Source organism: Saccopteryx bilineata, chromosome 3 (assembly GCF_036850765.1).
Source record: "Saccopteryx bilineata isolate mSacBil1 chromosome 3, mSacBil1_pri_phased_curated, whole genome shotgun sequence".
In the NCBI taxonomy this organism is placed as follows: domain Eukaryota; kingdom Metazoa; phylum Chordata; class Mammalia; order Chiroptera; family Emballonuridae; genus Saccopteryx; species Saccopteryx bilineata.
This window is the reverse complement of record NC_089492.1, coordinates 102021402-102038280: the sequence shown is the minus strand read 5'-3', so window position 1 is coordinate 102038280 and position 16879 is coordinate 102021402. Positions and strand designations below refer to the sequence as shown.

The following is a 16879-nucleotide window of genomic DNA, read 5'->3' as shown; positions in this document are numbered from 1 at the left end:
ACAGCTGAGAAAGTATTGACTTCTATCTTGTTGGCAGAATTTGGAGATTTTTCATTAAGCATGTCATAACTATTGTACTTAATTAATAGCAGGTTGATTGCTTAATCCAGAAAATACCTCTTAGCTCAGTAGTTCTTTGTGTAGAGCTCATAAACCCTTTGAGAGTTTGATAAAGTTAAGAACCCGCTCTTCAGTGAAATGAGTACAATGTACATGTCTGTCCTTTTAAGTTTTTTTTCTTTTAATTTTTTCATTGATTTGAGAGAGGATGAGAGAGAAAGGGAGCGAGAGAGAGAGAGAGAGAGAGAGAGAGAGGAAGGGAGAGGGAAAGAGGGAGAGAGAGAAGCACCAACTCATTCCACTTAGTTGTTCCATTTGCTCACTGATTGTTTCTCACGTGTGCCCTTGACCAGGGATCAAACTTGCTTCCTCATTGTACTGGGACAATGCTTATCCACTGAGTCACCTGGCCAGGGCCTGTCATCTCAGTTTTAAAGTTTAGTTCAAGGTGGGTATAGCTTAACAGCCCTTGTCATGGTGGATTATTGATTCTGCCAGTGATGGTTGTATATGTATATTTTTTAAAGGGAAAAAGAGATTCAAACAGAAAGTTGCCTAAGAGACATTTGGGGTGGGAGGGAGGTTAGAATTTAATTCAAAACTGCCAAAAGTCATGTGTTTTATATCTCAGTGTAAGCTTGTGGATCATGTTGTAAGGTTTGGCATTTTGCTTTGCTGTGTGCACCACTAAACAAAATAATTGAAAACCCTGTTTTGGGTAGAGCTAGACCTTTTAATTTAAAATCTGTTTTTAGCAAACATTACAGACAAAATTTATCATTATTCTGTCTTTTTTCCTTCATGTTGCTGGCATTTATGAGCTCACTAGCCATGACAAGGGTTGTTAAGCTATACCCACTGTAAAGCCAGTGGCCGGGGCCACCATCACAATAGCCTGGCCCATGCAGGTTCGCATTGGATGCAGACAGTCGGTAAAGAAACAACGGAGCCAAAAATTGGTGGGCCATCATCTTTAATCCTAGCTTGCACCCGGCGGGCAAGTAAAAACACACACTGGGCTCCAAAACCCACTCACATTCAGTGCTCACAAAGCTACTGACTTATCTGAGTTTCCTAGAATCAAAGGTTTCTAGCTCACCAGACTTTATTCACCTCTGTTCCCCATCTCCTTCCTTCTCCTTGCACAAACTCTGTACAAACTGGCTTCTCACTCAACACTCCGCCATCTTGGCTGCTTCTTCTGGCCTCCTCCACATGACCTTTCTCTGCTCTTCCTCTGCTCTCTCCTGTCTAATGCTAATTTCAGGAACCAAGAGTGCAAGCTCCCGTTCTGCCCCCATTTTATAGTATATAAATCAAAACCTTTAATCCAATATACAAAACAGGGAAGTTTCTAATACAAAGTCACTTATCTGGGGTATGATGGGATTGTACCACCCCACATCAGAAAGGGTGGGAAAGGCTTAGTCCTAAAACCAAGCCCCAGGCTACAAGGATTCTGCCTGCCCACAGTCCACCCCCAACACACATTAATATCACCTGGGTGACAGCCTCCACATGGGCAGCGCCATCTTTAACAAAGTGAGCATAATATATAATATTTTATCTGCCCAACACCCACCTTGAACTAGACTCTAAAACTTAAGAGGATAGGCCCTGACCAGGTGGCTCCATGGATGAAGCATCATCTCAGCATGTTGGGGACTGCAAGCCAACAGGGTCTTTGCGGTTTAGATTTTTGGGGGGACAGGTGTGGGGAACTGGCAATAAGCTGACAGTCTGCCCAAACCCCACCTCACTTGCTTAGTAAAAGTTTCTAAAGGCTGTTTTTCTCCACACCTCCATGTTAGCTGTGGTGCTGGATTGTTTGTACTTGTCCTGTCCTCCATGTTCCTCGGATAGACTGGAGGCAGTTACCTTTTTATCCTTTGTTCTGTGAAGTTAAGATGTTATGTATGATGGGGGTTTTCTGCACTTGGGAGAATTCTTGGGTTGCCTTGGAAATGTGACTTTGTTTTAATGATCTCTTTGATTTGCTAATGACCTCACTTTGCCCTATAAATAAAGCAGGTAGGGGGGTGGAGACTTGCTTTTTGCAAGCTATCTTCTGCTTTGCAGAGTCCTCTTGAGCCCACCCTTTTTCTCTTTAAGCCTGTTTTCTTAATTCCACGCCATTCTCACTCAGGACCAGGATTACTAGCCATGCTGGTTTGCAGCATCAGCACACTGAGGTTGTGGGTTGGATCCTCTGTCAGGGAATGTATGAGATGCAACCAGTGAGTACAGCTTGATGTCACTGCCATGATCTTTGTACCATTGCTCTTACCAAATTCTTGCCAACTTCAACATTGGTGAAAAAGACAAAGTTTTAGCATTGTTTTCACTATAGCTTTGACAGATTCACAGACTCCCTGAAAAAGTCTTAGGGTCCCCCAGGGGTCTGTGAACAACACTGAGAAACAGTAGCTAAATCTTGCCTGAAGACTCCAGAAAAGATATCTTTAAGTGGCTAATTTAGTATTGGGTTTTCTTTCTTCTCTTACTTGAAACCTCCTACCTTTTTTGTTGTTTATGAGTTTATATGAGACAAACTGATAACAGTTGCTGAAAAGCAAAATCTCGATGGAGAAAATGCTCCAAATCAACCACCTTTAGTCATTTTTTTCTTTATTTCTTCATCTACTTATTTTCCCTCTCTTAGGAGGTGATCTAGGTGTTGTAGTGGTGGTAATGATGGTGGAGTTAACAAATACTTTGTGTTTACTATTTGCCAGGCACCATGCTCAACACTAAACTTGGTTGTTCTTAATCCTCACATCCACCCGTTGAGGCAGGTGCTATTGTTATCCTGATTTTATAGATGAGAAAACCAAGGCAGGAGATACTAAGTGACTTGCTCATGGTCCATAGATAGTAAGTGATGGAATGTTTTTCTAAGTCAGTAACATGATTTTGTCAGCATTTCAGGAACTGATACATTTCTCATGGTTTTTATATCAGCCGTACTCATAAGAGTATTGTAAATAAAGAGTGCTGGTTTAATAATATTTTGATCTACTCATCACAAGAACTTGCAATTCTTTTTTTATTTTTTTTTATTTAAGTGAGAGGAGGAGAGGTAGAGAGACAGATTCCCACATGTGCCCTGAGTGGGATATACCTGGCAACCCTCATCTGAGGCTGATGCTTTGCCCATCTGGGGCTCAAGCTCGCAACCGAGCTATTTTTAGTACCTCAGCTCCTGGGGCCAACATACTTGAATCAATTGAACTATCGCTGCAGGAGGAGAAGAGTGAGAGAGAAGGGAGAGAGGAGGAGAAGCAGATGGTTGTCTCTCCTGTGTGCCCTGACCAGGAATCAAACCTGGGACTTCCACACTCTTGGTCGATGCTCTACCACTGAGCCAACCAGCCAGGGCCAGGAACTTGCAATTCTTGTGACTAAAACTGTCTCACTTTAGAAGTTCACATAGGGAATTAAATAATAATCAGAAATTTACTTGATGACCATCAACTCAGAGTCGGAGAATCAGGTAAGTCCACTTATTTGGGTTTATTGAATGCCTACTGTAGTTTGGCACTATGCTTGTTACAGTGATAGCTGATTGTTTTAATTGCATGAATCTTAAGGTAGTCTGTTGTGTCCATCTCACAGGAGGGTTGTCTTACCATTGGGACCAAAATAACCAGAATCTGCTTGCTCAGCTTTCCTTTTCCTCATACCTCACTTGATAATATTTGCTTTTTACAGTTTTCCTTTTTTTGCTCCTCTATGGCTGACAATTTTCTATGCGACTGACACATTCTTTGACTATGTCAATTCATTTGATGAGGTTATTTTGAACTCTTACAGACCTGGGAGTCATTCTATTTTTCTCTGTTCTTATTCATTATGTTTCAGCTGAAAATGTAATACTAAGGGGTAGTGTATATATACCAGGGGTAGTCAACCTTTTTATACCTACCTCCCACTTTTGTATCTCTGTTAGTAAAATTTTCTAACCACCCACCGGTGATTTATAAAGTAGGGAAGTAACTTTACTTTATAAAATTTATAAAGCAGAGTTATAGCAAGTTAAAGCGTATAATAATAATTACTTACCAAGTACTTTATGTCAGGTTTTTGCTAAGTTTGGCAGAGTAAATCTTTATAAAACAACTTACTATAGTAAATCTATCTTTTTATTTATACTTTGGTTGCTCCGCTACTGCCCACCATGAAAGCTGGAACGCCAACTAGTGGGCGGTAGGGACCAGGTTTACTACCACTGGTATATACCATTTCCAGGTTCAGGTGGTAGTAGGGGATTAGGATTTGGGGGGGTACTTTTTATTGTAGTTGTCCCAGTATTTTCAGTAGTCAGGAATTTTGGAAAAATATTCAGTATGCGAGAAAATTGAATTTTGACTGAATTAGTTTGAGACTTGTCCTTTTGTTCTAGTTTGTGCCATCTGCGTCGTTTAGGTAAATAAAACGGGCTAGCTTGTGAAATTGTAAACTCCATGTGTCAGGGTCTGTATCTTATCCAGTGCCCAGATAAGTGCCGGGTCTCAGTCCTTCACACCTGAGCTGTCATTTGGGTGTGTATGTTGGGGAAGAGGGTGCATCAAGTGGCCTCTGGACATGTGTGGGCTGCTTTGCAAGCTCCTTCTAAAGAAAGATGCCTGACCCTACCCTGCTCTCATACACTCTTCTGTCCTGTAGCATGTGTCCTTCTGCAGAAATTGGTGGCAGGTGTAGCCTGTTGAGTTTTCTCAGTGTGTGTTGTGTATGTACTCTTTTCTCTCTAAATCGTTGGCTTTTAGTTGCAGGTTTTAAATCTTGATATTTCTGGCATGCGTAGCTCTATCCTTTAGTGTAACCTTATAAAATTAGACTTTTTATTTCTAAATGATTTCACATGCAATTGTAAAATAATATACAGAGAGATATGTGCCCTTTATTTTGTTTACCCCAATGGTAGCATTTTGTAAAACTATAGTAAAATATCACAATGAATGTATTGATGTTGAAAAAAAACTATTGATCTTATTTATATTTCCTCAGTTTTATTTGTACTCATTTATGTTTGTATGTGTATATTCAATTCTGTGAAGTTTTATCACGTGTAGGTTTGGGTATCTACCCCACAGATGCTTGTGGTTCTGTCACCACAAGGACCTAGTGTTGCCTTTTTATAGCCACACCCAGTGCCCTCCCGCCCTCTTTTTCCCTCTCCCCCCATTTTTGACCTCTGTCAACCACTCATTTTTTTCAGGGATGTTATATAAATGTAATCATGTAATATGTAACTTTTTGAAATTGCCCCCCCCAACATAATCTTGAGATTCTTCCAAGTTACTGTGTGAAAAATTTATTCCTTTTTGTTGCTGAGTAGTATTCCTTAGTAATTGGTTTTTATCTTTTAATTCTCCTGTATTTTCTCTGTGGTTTGATAGAATAGTTCTGTGGCTATTGCTGATGTTGATTTGGAAGACAGAAAAAATAAATTGGATACTATGCAGACTCTGAAAATAGCAAAGACAAAACGGAAAAATTCAGCTCAGTCACCTTCAGTTCCAAGGAACAAAAAGTTGAAAGTTGATAAAGATACCAACGAAGCCAGCAACATCAAGAGTGAGAGTGACAGCACAGAGACACCATCCACAAGCACCCTGTGGGATGGGGCATGCAAGAAGGAAGAGAGTGAAGATGACTGTACATCTGGTCAGTCCCCTTTGAAGAAGGTGAAGACTGAAACATGTCCTCAGGAGCAGCCTGTCAGGCTTCCGGCAAGTGCCAACAATAGTACAGAGGAGGCGGAAATGAACTGGGACATAGTACAGGTATGTGCAACCTTTTTCTGTAAGTACTTTAGTTTAGTTGATACCTTTCTTTTTGACTAGGATAAGAGTATCATTAACTAAGAGGAAGGTTGGGAGTTTTCTATTCTCTTTTCAGTTTTTGTCAATATTTCTGGAGGCTTTAGCCACTGGTTCCTTTCCTGGGTATGCTGTTTTATATCATAGCTTACTGTCATTAGTTCTTCAGCTAAGAGCTGTGACCGCAGGCAAGGTACATATGTCCCAGGGTATTTTTAGTGAACATATGCTATTTGGACAGATTGAACCAATAGATAGGGCCCTCAAAGGTTCATTGCTAAGTCTGCTTTGAATTTGGATAGTATTTCTGTGAATAAACAGTGCAAGTTATTAGGTCATGGTCCATTAGTACATCTACTTAACACTTAGTATAATGTTGTAATATATTATACTTTGAACAAGACCCAACAGTTTCTTAAATAAAAATTCTGTTTGAATTCTAAGTTGAGGTGCCATAATTATTATATCAGGGGAAATCGAGTTTTTCCCAGTTTCTTTTGCTGGCTTTGGGGTGGTAGGAAAGAGGTGATCTTAAACAGGAATTCTCATCCTTTTGTCTACCCCAACACAGTCTGAGAACATTTCACGTAATAATAGCGCTGCCCCTTAGGGTACACGGGGTGACCTTTCCCATGGGGGTCTGAGGTGTACTCTTCCCCCGTTGTGAATTGCTACTCTAGAGCCTAGGACCTGCTGGGTCCTAATGCTGCACTCAGTCTGAGACTGAGTTACTTCCACACGCCTTGTGCCCTTTAGCAATACTGAACTTACAGCAGCTAAAAGTGTGCTGAGGTTTCTCCTCAGTGGCTCTTGGTATGCTCATGTCTCATCCTGGAATTCCTGCCTCCGATTGGCTGCCTGGAGATATTTTCATTCTTCAGTTGCTTTTGCATTGCTTTTGATGTTTCTGCCTTCCCTGTGCTCTTAAAACAGTGTATGTATCTGTCAGAGTACAGATCATACTATATTTTAACTGCTTCCCTATCTTTCTTTTTTTGTTAGCTTAAAAGCTCCTTGGGAAGAGAGACTTAGTTTTTTAACTAGACAGGGAAGAGAAACTTGGTTTTTTACATTTTGATTTTCACTGGCTTGATGTGGTTATTGGAATATAATATGAACTAAAATAAGTGTTTGGCTAAATTAAAACAGAAGAAATTGGATGATTTGGAGGCCCAAAAGTGATGACTGCATATATGTAGTTTTATTATTCTTAATTTTAAGGAGCAAATTTTCTGAAGTAGCAGCAAACACTCCCTTAACACATTTGATACTTCTGGATTTGTCCAGACTTAAAACTATCCAGTTGTGGGTCTAGAGTCTCACCTGTCTTGAGCCATTTTAAGTTAATGATAGCTGAGCTAGGAGAGGGTGGTGAGAGCCTATGGGTTGCTCTAACAATCACCCAATTCCAAAGTGATGAGATTTTGGTCATGTTCACCTCTCATGTCTGTTTTCCAGAGTCTGGCCTGTTTTTCAAGGATCAAGCCTGTTTTGATCACCCCAGAGAGATCTTTCTTTTCTCTGAAAACATCATGCTGCTTCTTTCCTGGCTGTGCTGTTTCATTTGTACTTACTTGCATTAACATTTTATCTTCCCTTCTAGATTGTTAACCCTTGGTAACAGTGAAGTTTGGGACCAAGCTTGGGAACTAGTTTTAAAACTATGTGGTTGGACTGTTACCAGTAGATAGAGAAGAGTCATTGGAGCTTATGTTCAAAAGAAGAAAGAAAGAAAATAAAAAACTTGTATCTGTGTTTTAGAAATATAGTCAGTAGTAGTGCAGAGAGGTTAGATGGGAGGCCGGGAGAACAAAAAGGCTGATCTGTGGTTCAGATAAAAGATGCTATTAGCGGAAAGGGAACTCTTGGGAAGTAACAGACATTTTAAAAGTTTCGTTTTCTTCTTTTGTAACAGATTAGATAGGCGTGATAGAGAAAGCGTAGAGATACTGAGGACATTGATTAGAGTTTTTTTTCTTGCTGTTGCATTAAGGGAAACTCAGATTGAACTACGTTAAGCAATAAAGGAAATTTATTGACCTGTGTAACAGGAATGTACACTGAAACGGTCTCTATATGATTCTCTTTGCATTTACGAGCATCCTCAGTTTCAAGGTTCTACATGTACAAAATATTTCTCCCCAGAGGAAGAAATGGTGTCTTGGTTCAGATCTTGAGCTTCTTGATGACTGAAACTAATATTTCTGGCCACACTTTGATAGTCGTCAATTCTAAAACAACTAGTGACCTGAATGAAATGCTGTGGAGGTTGAGTTGAGGTGAAGCTAGATACCTGCTACATAAGGGGATGTAGAGTTGGAGGAGATAAGCACAGTATCCTCAAAAGTTTCTGTAGTAGAAGATGTTGACTAAAATAGGAACCAGGAAGGGGTACAGGTTTGAGGGAAAAATACCGAGTTTGATTTGTAGGGGTCAAGAAACATTAAGCAAGACAAGCATTTTTGAATGATAGAGCAACCTCATGAAGGTCTGTTAAGGGGAAAGTAAGTGGGCTTATTCTAGGAACTGAGGGAAAGCCATTGGGGTTGGCCTCTAATCAAGGTAAGACAGCATAAGATGAGGTTGGAGAAGGTAGTCCATGTTTTTCGGGTCATGCTAAGACGTTTGGATTCTAAATGCAGTGGGAAATCATTGAAAGGTTTTTTTTTTTTAATTTATTTTTGTATTTTTCTGAAGTTAGAAACAGGGAGGCAGTCGGACAGACTCCCGCATGCGCCCGACCGGGATCCACCCGGCATGCCCACCAGGGGGCGATGCTCTGCCCATCTGGGGCATCGCTCTGCCACAATCAGAGCCATTTTAGCGCCTGAGGCAGAGGCCACAGAGCCATCCCCAGCGCCCGGACAAACTGCTCCAATGGAGCCTTGGCTGTGGGAGGGGAAGAGAGAGACAGAGAGGAAGGAGAGGGGGAGGGGTGGAGAAGCAGATGGGCGCTTCTCCTGTGTGCCCCGGCCGGGAATCGAACCCGGGACTCCTGCACGCCAGGCCGACGCTCTACCACTGAGCCAATTGGCCAGGGCCTCATTGAAAGGTTTTGACTAGTCAAGTGACATGATCCAGCAAACATTTTGAAAAGATCACTCTTATTGCTTTATGGAGATTGGGATGGATGGAATTAGAGTCGATACAAAACAGTTAAAGGGTACTATAGTAATTCTGGCTTGAACTAGACTGGGATGTGGGGAAGAAGAAATGAGCTGTAATTGACTAAAGAAATATTTTGCAGGTAAGAGTTGACTGACTCTTATGATGTAGTGGATTTAAGAGTTGAAGGAGACAAAAGAATTAAAGACTCTTAGTTTTCTGGTTTGAACTGTGCTTTTTTTTAAATGGACCTAGTAAGTATTATACTGGAGACAGAATAAATTTGAGAGGAAGATCACTTTGCAAATGCAAGCTTTGAGATGCTGCCCATTGGCTTTTCAGGGAAATAGGTATGTCAAGTAGTTGGTAAAGGAGCCTGGAGCTCCTGTGGAAGACAACCAGGGCTGGGAATGTGAAGTTGGCATCCTCACCAAAGAGTTGCTGTTAATCCATCAGAATGGGTGATAAGATGAAGGCCTCAGGATTTAAGATGCCTAGAGGAATGAGGGTATCTATAATTGTCTCTGTAATTCCAGCTTTTATTTCATCTCTAATTTTGAAATTGTCTATTTTATACATTGACTTGATTTTGTTAACCAGTTGATTATGACAATTCTTTATTACTTTTTCTGTTTTTTTTTCTTCCATTTTTGGCAGATCTTATATAGCAAGGTTGAAATACTAATAAGATAATGCTTTTTGTGCTTAGTTTGAAAAATCTGCTTAGGTTTTGAGAACAGTTACTGAAATTGCATTTTATTCTTTTTCTTCTCCCGACTGACTTCTCTAAACTTTTCTGCTTACATGTATAGTTTGCTGAAACTTGTAGGCTTATTTTTTTTAAAGCATTAATTATTTTGAGTATGTAGTACTATATATATATATAAGTCTTATAACAAAAATTCAAAAGATACAAATCTTTCTATCCTCTTGTCCAGCCAATTATCTTTCCTAAAAGTAAGGCATGTTTCCAGTTCTTGTTAATCATACGTTATCAGTTCATATACGAGTAGTTGCATGGTATTATAATTTATTCACCAGTTCCCCATTGCAGACTTAGGTCTTGTCAATCTTTTACTTGGCTGGAAACAATTCTTCCCCCCAAAATCACTATAAATAATATCCTTTTCCAGAGGAGTAAGTTTTCAGGATAAATTCCCAGGAGTGGGATTGCTGCTTTAAAACATTTATCTATTGTAAATATTGATACTATGTTGTCCAATTGCTCTACCTCATGATTTATACCATTGTACTTTCTCACTAGTGATGATTGTGTTATTTCTTGTCATACATGCCAATATGGTGAGCTATCAACTCTTTGATCTTTGTGGCCAATCTGAGAGATAAAAAGTACAGCTCTCATTGAGCCCTGTAGAATATAAATTATATGGAGTGCTTTAATTGGATTTTATCAAATTAGTGAAATAGCTATTTTATGATTGTCAGTTTATATATCTATATCTATAGTTTTTCGTATTAACCACAGCAAGTAGTTCCTAAGTGACTAGAGAACATAATTTGATGTTGTATTTTAAACTATACTCTACATTATAATATAAATGTTTAATTTCCAGAACTTTAAATCACTAAGTTTACTTAATTTACAGGTTTTATCCGAGAGAACTAATATTGAACCTTGGGTTTGTGCCAACATCATTCGTCTCTTTAATGATGATAACACAATTCCATTCATTGTACGTTATCGAAAAGAGCTCATTAATAACCTTGATGCTGATTGCTTGAGAGAAGTTCAACAAACCCTAGAGGAGCTACGGTAAGAAATCTGGGAAGAGATGAGTCCAGTGTAAGAGCAAAGAGACATGTGAGCCAATGAGGAGAAACAGTGAGGAAGTGAATGAAAATTATATTTCAACAGTTTCAATGTTTTGTTTTTTGCATTATTGTTATCTGGATATAGTTCTATTCTGACATAGGAAATCAGCTCTATTTTACTTATTTAGGGCTATACAGAGTCCCCTGTTTGTCTGTTGGTATGTTTTGGCATAGCTTGGGCACGTATCAGAGAAAGGTGGTTTGTAGTGAAAGTCTGTACTTTCTCACAAAAGCGATCATGTATAATGGCAAAATTAAGTCTACCAGTAGGAAACTTAGAAAAATACAATTTTGTCTAAATCTTTAACAGTTCGCATAAAACTGCCCTCTTAATACTGTAAATACCCTAAATGGAAAGTTCTTTGTCAGTATAGAGTTAGGTAGGAAATAATGTATATTTTCTTTTTCTATTTTTTTAAGGGGATGGCTATTTGATATTAGGGGATTATAAGTGTTGTGTGGTTATAGAATGGAAAGTACCCTTTAAAATATTTTGCCTATGGGCTTACTGTGATAACCCAGAAATACACATAGAGAAACCATAAAAACTGTAAGACTGCAGTATGGAAAGTTGATGAGAGTACTCTTCATCGTTCACGCATTAATTGTATATCTTCTGCATGCCAGGTGCCATGTTGTTAATGTGTGTGGTCTGTGAAAGTAATCTGATTAAAATTGGATATAATACTAGTATTAAGCCTTTCTAAATTAGTAAGGGTTATTTTTACAACAAAACTAATAAGCTTCCTGTGATTGGGGTGAATTTGCAACTCACTAACTTTTCCACCCCTTTTGTTGAAGATTTTTTGATGTCAGGAGGATTAAAATGCTACTATGTAAAAAGTTATATTTCTTTGGGAGACAGAATCAGTTAGCCAACCCAGAAGTATAAATGACTAGCTAATCAAGTGGCCTCAGATTCAAATCTTCCAGGACCAAGCTAGTATAATCAAATAGCAAGGGATAAGCCCTGGAGGTCACAAGTCCCATTTAAGAGGGGTAGCCAGCCTCAACTCTTCTCCAACAAGCTACTGATGTGCTGTGTTGTCTATCCAGTTTGACAGGTCTTCCTGTTTCTTCAAAGAACTTTGTAATATGGGTTTTTTTTTTGTTTTGTTTTTTCCCCCCGAAGCTGGAAACGGGGAGGCAGTCAGACAGATTCCCACATGCACCCGACCGGGATCCACCAGACACGCCCACCAGGGGGCGATGCTCTGCCCATATGGGGCGTCACTCTGTTGAGACCAGAGCCACTCTAGTGCCTGGGGCAGAGGCCAAGGAGCCATCCCCAGCGCCCGGGCCACCTTTGCTCCAGTGGAGCCTTGGCTGTGGGAGGGGAAGAGAGACAGAGAGGAAGGAGAGGGGGAGGGGTGGAGAAGCAGATGGGCGCTTCTCCTGTGTGCCCTGGCCGGGAATCGAACCCGGGACTTCTGCACGCCAGGCCGACGCTCTACCACTGAGCCAACCGGCCAAGGCAATATGGGTTTTTTATATTTAAAAAAACTTCAGAGCCAAGCAAAATCATCTGTGGGCCACATATGGAAGCCCAGTAGTTTACATTTTCTGAAGTCCGCTTTCTGTTTGGTTGAATTCAAGGAATGAAGAAAATCTGAGGGTTTTGGGATCTGAAATTGTAAAATGTCATAAATAAGCAAGAATAGTTTATTTAAAAAATTTAAGATATCCTACATTATTTGGTGGTACATGTGGGGGACATATAGAAGCTTTATGTCATGAGTATTATTATTATGTTCTTTTTCTATAAAAACACTTCTGCAAGAGAGTTCCATTCTTATAGTTCCATTCCTCAAGAAGAGAAATACTTTTTGAAGTAATTGAGGATATTAACTGGGGCTTAGAAGATCTTTTTATATCATGGTAATGAGATAATCTCACTATTTCTTCTTCTCTTTTTTTTGGTGACAGAGAGGGACAGATAGGGACAAACAGGAAGAAAGAGATGAGAAGCATCAATTCTTCATTGCAGCATCTTAGTTGTTTATTGATTGCTTTCTCATATGTGCCTTGACTGGGAGTCTACAGCAGACCGAGTGACCCCTTGCTCAAGCCAGGGAACTTGGGGTTTCGAACCAGGATCCTCTGTGTCCCAGTCCAACGCTCTGTTCACTGTGCCACCTCCTGGTCAGGCTCTCTATTTTTTCTTAAGCTTGGTATTTTTTTTATATCTAGAGCATTGGCTTTCAATCTGTTATTACCCATAAATGAGTAGTAAAACCAATTTAGTAGTCATTACCAGTTTTTTAAAAAGTGAAATAGAGTATAAAAAATATGAGTATGGCTTTATGCTAAAGGTAAATATTTTTTTAAATTAACATGTTTATTTTTGCCTATGTAAACATGTAAATATTACTTAATTAACATGTTTATGTGTATATATATAATTGGAACAGTTTTATGAAACAATAGTTATCTTTACTATATAAACTATACTCATATTTTTAATTTCATTCTTTAAGTGGTAATGACCTAAATTTGGTTTCACTACACACATACACACAAACACACACATGCACCCCTAGGTTGTAAGATAAAATATATTTCTCACTGAAAGGTCACTAAAAAGTAAGTTAAAGACTATGATTATGGATAGTAAGAGAAGTTTTCTGTATTTTCTCTAAAGTTGTCTCTCCTTTTCCTTGTATAGAAGCCAATAGGATATTGGTTCTTTGTCAAAATAACTCTGGTAGGATTCAGCCCTTGGGCTACTAGGACTGTAAAAGGCATACAGGTTGTAATCTAAGGACCATGTAGGCTTTATCTCTAATTTGTAATCTTCTGCCTTTGGCTTTTATTTTTCTCCTTCATAATTAGATTTAATTTTCTTTTTCATCATTTTTATTACTATAATTTGTATTATCATCTCTCTGACTTTTGCTTATAATTTTAGCAATACCATTGTTAGGCAGATCCTAGAACAGGAATGAAATAGAATGAGAGGCATTAAATATAATGATCGGATTGCATATTCATAATGAAAAATTATAAAATAGAACAACTGTATCTCGCCTAACCCCTACCTGTGCATTGATCCCTGTGCATTGATTCCTGGAATCAGTTTTTCCCCTGAAATCCTGCTTCTTTGTAATGGAAAATAGTATTCAGAAACCAGTTATGAGTGCCAGGTGTCCTCATCCTGAGCAGTGATACCCATAGCAATGAGTACACCTATCATCCATAAGTTGGTGTCTAAGTACCATTCTCTTGATTCCAGGGCTGGGTAGGGTAGGGAAAGTAAAAGATGAGCCTGGAATATCTTGTGCCAGAGAATAAGGAAATACTTAGAGAATGATGGAGATGTGTCAAAAAGACACAGAATCTAGCTTGAAGGGGTTATTTCTGGCCAAATATGGAACAATTAGAGCATTAAAATAAATGATGGCAATGGATTATAACCACTAAAAAATGAGAAGCCATTAATCCATAGTGATATAAATAAGTCAGTGAATAAATTGAAAGTTTATTGAGGAATGGAGTAATCAAAGTACCTTACCACAAAGTACTTCATTACAAAAGGAATAAAAAATACCGATATTATGGAGAAACTCACAGATATTACCTTAATTAAGTGATCAAAGTTAATTAGCAATGGGGCAGATAATGATAGTGACACTTATTTGTCATATTGGATGCAGTGAGAAGAACATAGCATCACTTCTGTGATATTCTTGCTGAAAATATACCATCTGAATCAAACTGAGTAAACATTACAGAAACTCAAACGTGGGACATTTTACAATATAACTACCTGAATCAAGCCTTCTTGTTTAAAATAATTTTTTAATTTCTTTATTAATTAATTTTAGAGAGAGAGGAAGGGAGAGAGACAGGAACATCGATCTGTTCCTGTATGTACCCTGACCGGGTATCGAACCAGCGACTTCTATACTTCGCGACAATGCTAACCAGCCAAGCTATTTGGCCAGGGCCTGAATCAAGCCTTCTAAATCAAGTCTTTAAAGTGAAGGAGAGACTAAAATATTGTTTCAGCTTGAAAGACACTATTGACACATGGTGATTACATGCAACCCTTGGTTCTTAACTGAATTCACTATAAAGGACATCATTGAAATGGTTGGTGAAACTTAAATGGAATCTGAAATCTGAGGAGTAGATGATGGTAACATCAGAATTAACTGATTTTAATGGTTATGTTGTTATGTGGGAAAAGATTCTTGTTTCTAGAAATTGCTCATTGAAATACTTGAACATGATGGCAACTTATTCTCGAATGGTTTGGGGTGGGGGGGAGTTCTTTTTACTTTACCTGCAGCTTTTCTGTAAGTTGGAGATAGCTTTAAAGAGAAAGTTTTGACATATGGGTCTTGTATTTTACAAAAGTTTTTATTTTCAGAGCTGTTGCAAGGAAGGTTCGTAGTACAATCCAGAAAATCAAGAAGGAGGGGAAGATGACTGAATGCTTGTTAAGAGCCTTGCTGAACTGTAAAACTTCTGAAGAACTAGAACACGTGGTAAGGAGCCTTTATATCTTTTAATGTAAACCTGATTGTATTATGCTTTAGGTTTGTTTATAGTTAAAGAAGACATGGAAATAAAAAGCTAACCATTAGCCATCATTATTTAATTCAAAAGATTTATTCTTTATTTAATAACTATCATATATTTATGCTAGGCCCATGGGTTTACAAAGATGAATAATGCACAGTCCTTGTCTTCAAGGAGTCCCCAGTCAGATAGGTAAAAAGGAGATTATGTGATAGCAGCGTGAAGCTTAGGGGAGAATCCTGAGCTGAAGGCCTCGTTGTCAGTGTCTTCAGCATGTAGATGCTATGTGAAACCCTCAGAATGGAAGATTTCACTCAAGGAGAGTTGATGGGGTAGGCAGGTCAGAGCAGACCATTGTAGCGTAGAGAATCTACGAAAGAGACAGAGAAAATAGTGAAGGGTGAGGAGGATCAGATGATGATACCATGGAAGAGTAGGAAAAAGTCATAGAAGGAGGTAATGTTTAATAGTTAAATAATTAAGCTCTGGCAGGTTGGCTCGGTAGAGCATTTGTCCAGCTTGTGGATGTCCTGGGTTCTGATTCCTGGTCAAGGCGCACAGGAGGCCCCTTTTCTCTTCCTCTTTTGCAGCCATGGCTCAATTGATTCGAGCAGATAGTTCCTGGGCACTGAGGATGGCTCTGTGGAGCCTCCTCCGCCTTAGGCACTAAAAATTGCTCGGTTGTGAGCAAGCCCCCAGATGGTAGATCATTGGCCCCAGACAGGGGTTTCCAGGTGGATCTCGGTTGGGGCACATGTGGGAGTCTGTCTCTCTATTTCCTTTCCTCTCAACTTGGAAAAAGAAAAAAAAAAGTTAAATAATTAACAGAGGTTTGGCAGGATAAGGAGTATAAAATGCATATTTGATAATTAGGGGGTCATTGTGGAGCTTTCTGATGATCATTTTTAGCAAGCTGTATGGAAGGGGAAGCTGGATGATTACAGGTTGAATATTGATTAAGAAGTAGAAGCATTGAATGTTGACAGCTTTTAGAGGAGCTTGCTTGAGTTGAGGAGAGGATGTTGCAATTCCTGCAATTCAGGCACTGAGTTTTTAAAGATGAATGCAGCCAAACAAACTAATTTTAAGCATTCAATACAAGTGTAAAGAGTTAGAAAAAGAACAATCATCTTCGTACAGCCAGTATCATCTAGTTAGTATGAACTCGTCTCTGAAGGAAGACGCAGGGTTGACATAGGAATCTTTGGCATTCTTACCATGTCCTCTAATTTTTTGTCCTAATTTTAACTTTTGCTTTTTAAAATTGAATGATGTGGTATGTTTTCTGACTTTTTTTTTTCCTAGTCACTTCCATACAAAACCGGGAGTAAAGGCACCAAAGCCCAGAGAGCAAGGCAGTTGGGATTAGAGGAAGCAGCCAAGACACTGCTGGAGAATCCAGGGAAGCTCAACCTGCTCTCTTACATTCAACCCAGTGTGAAAGGTACCCGCTTTACGTAGAGATCAGCCCTGTTCCTTTTTTAATTTGAAAATGTATGTTAAAAATTTTGTTTCATTAAGTAATGACTGTACAA

At 39.1% G+C, this 16879-nt stretch overlaps 1 protein-coding gene across 2 annotated transcripts in view; it reads left to right on the top strand.

Moving 5' to 3' along the window:
- Window positions 1-16879, top strand: part of SRBD1 (S1 RNA binding domain 1) — a 219140-nt gene that overhangs the window by 14863 nt on the left and 187398 nt on the right. For both annotated transcript variants that reach the window (XM_066267044.1, XM_066267043.1), the window contains exons 4-7: window positions 5460-5846; window positions 10595-10761; window positions 15193-15310; window positions 16650-16788. In XM_066267044.1, coding sequence (XP_066123141.1) covers window positions 5460-5846; window positions 10595-10761; window positions 15193-15310; window positions 16650-16788 — 811 coding nt within the window. The remainder of the gene's footprint in view (window positions 1-5459; window positions 5847-10594; window positions 10762-15192; window positions 15311-16649; window positions 16789-16879) is intronic.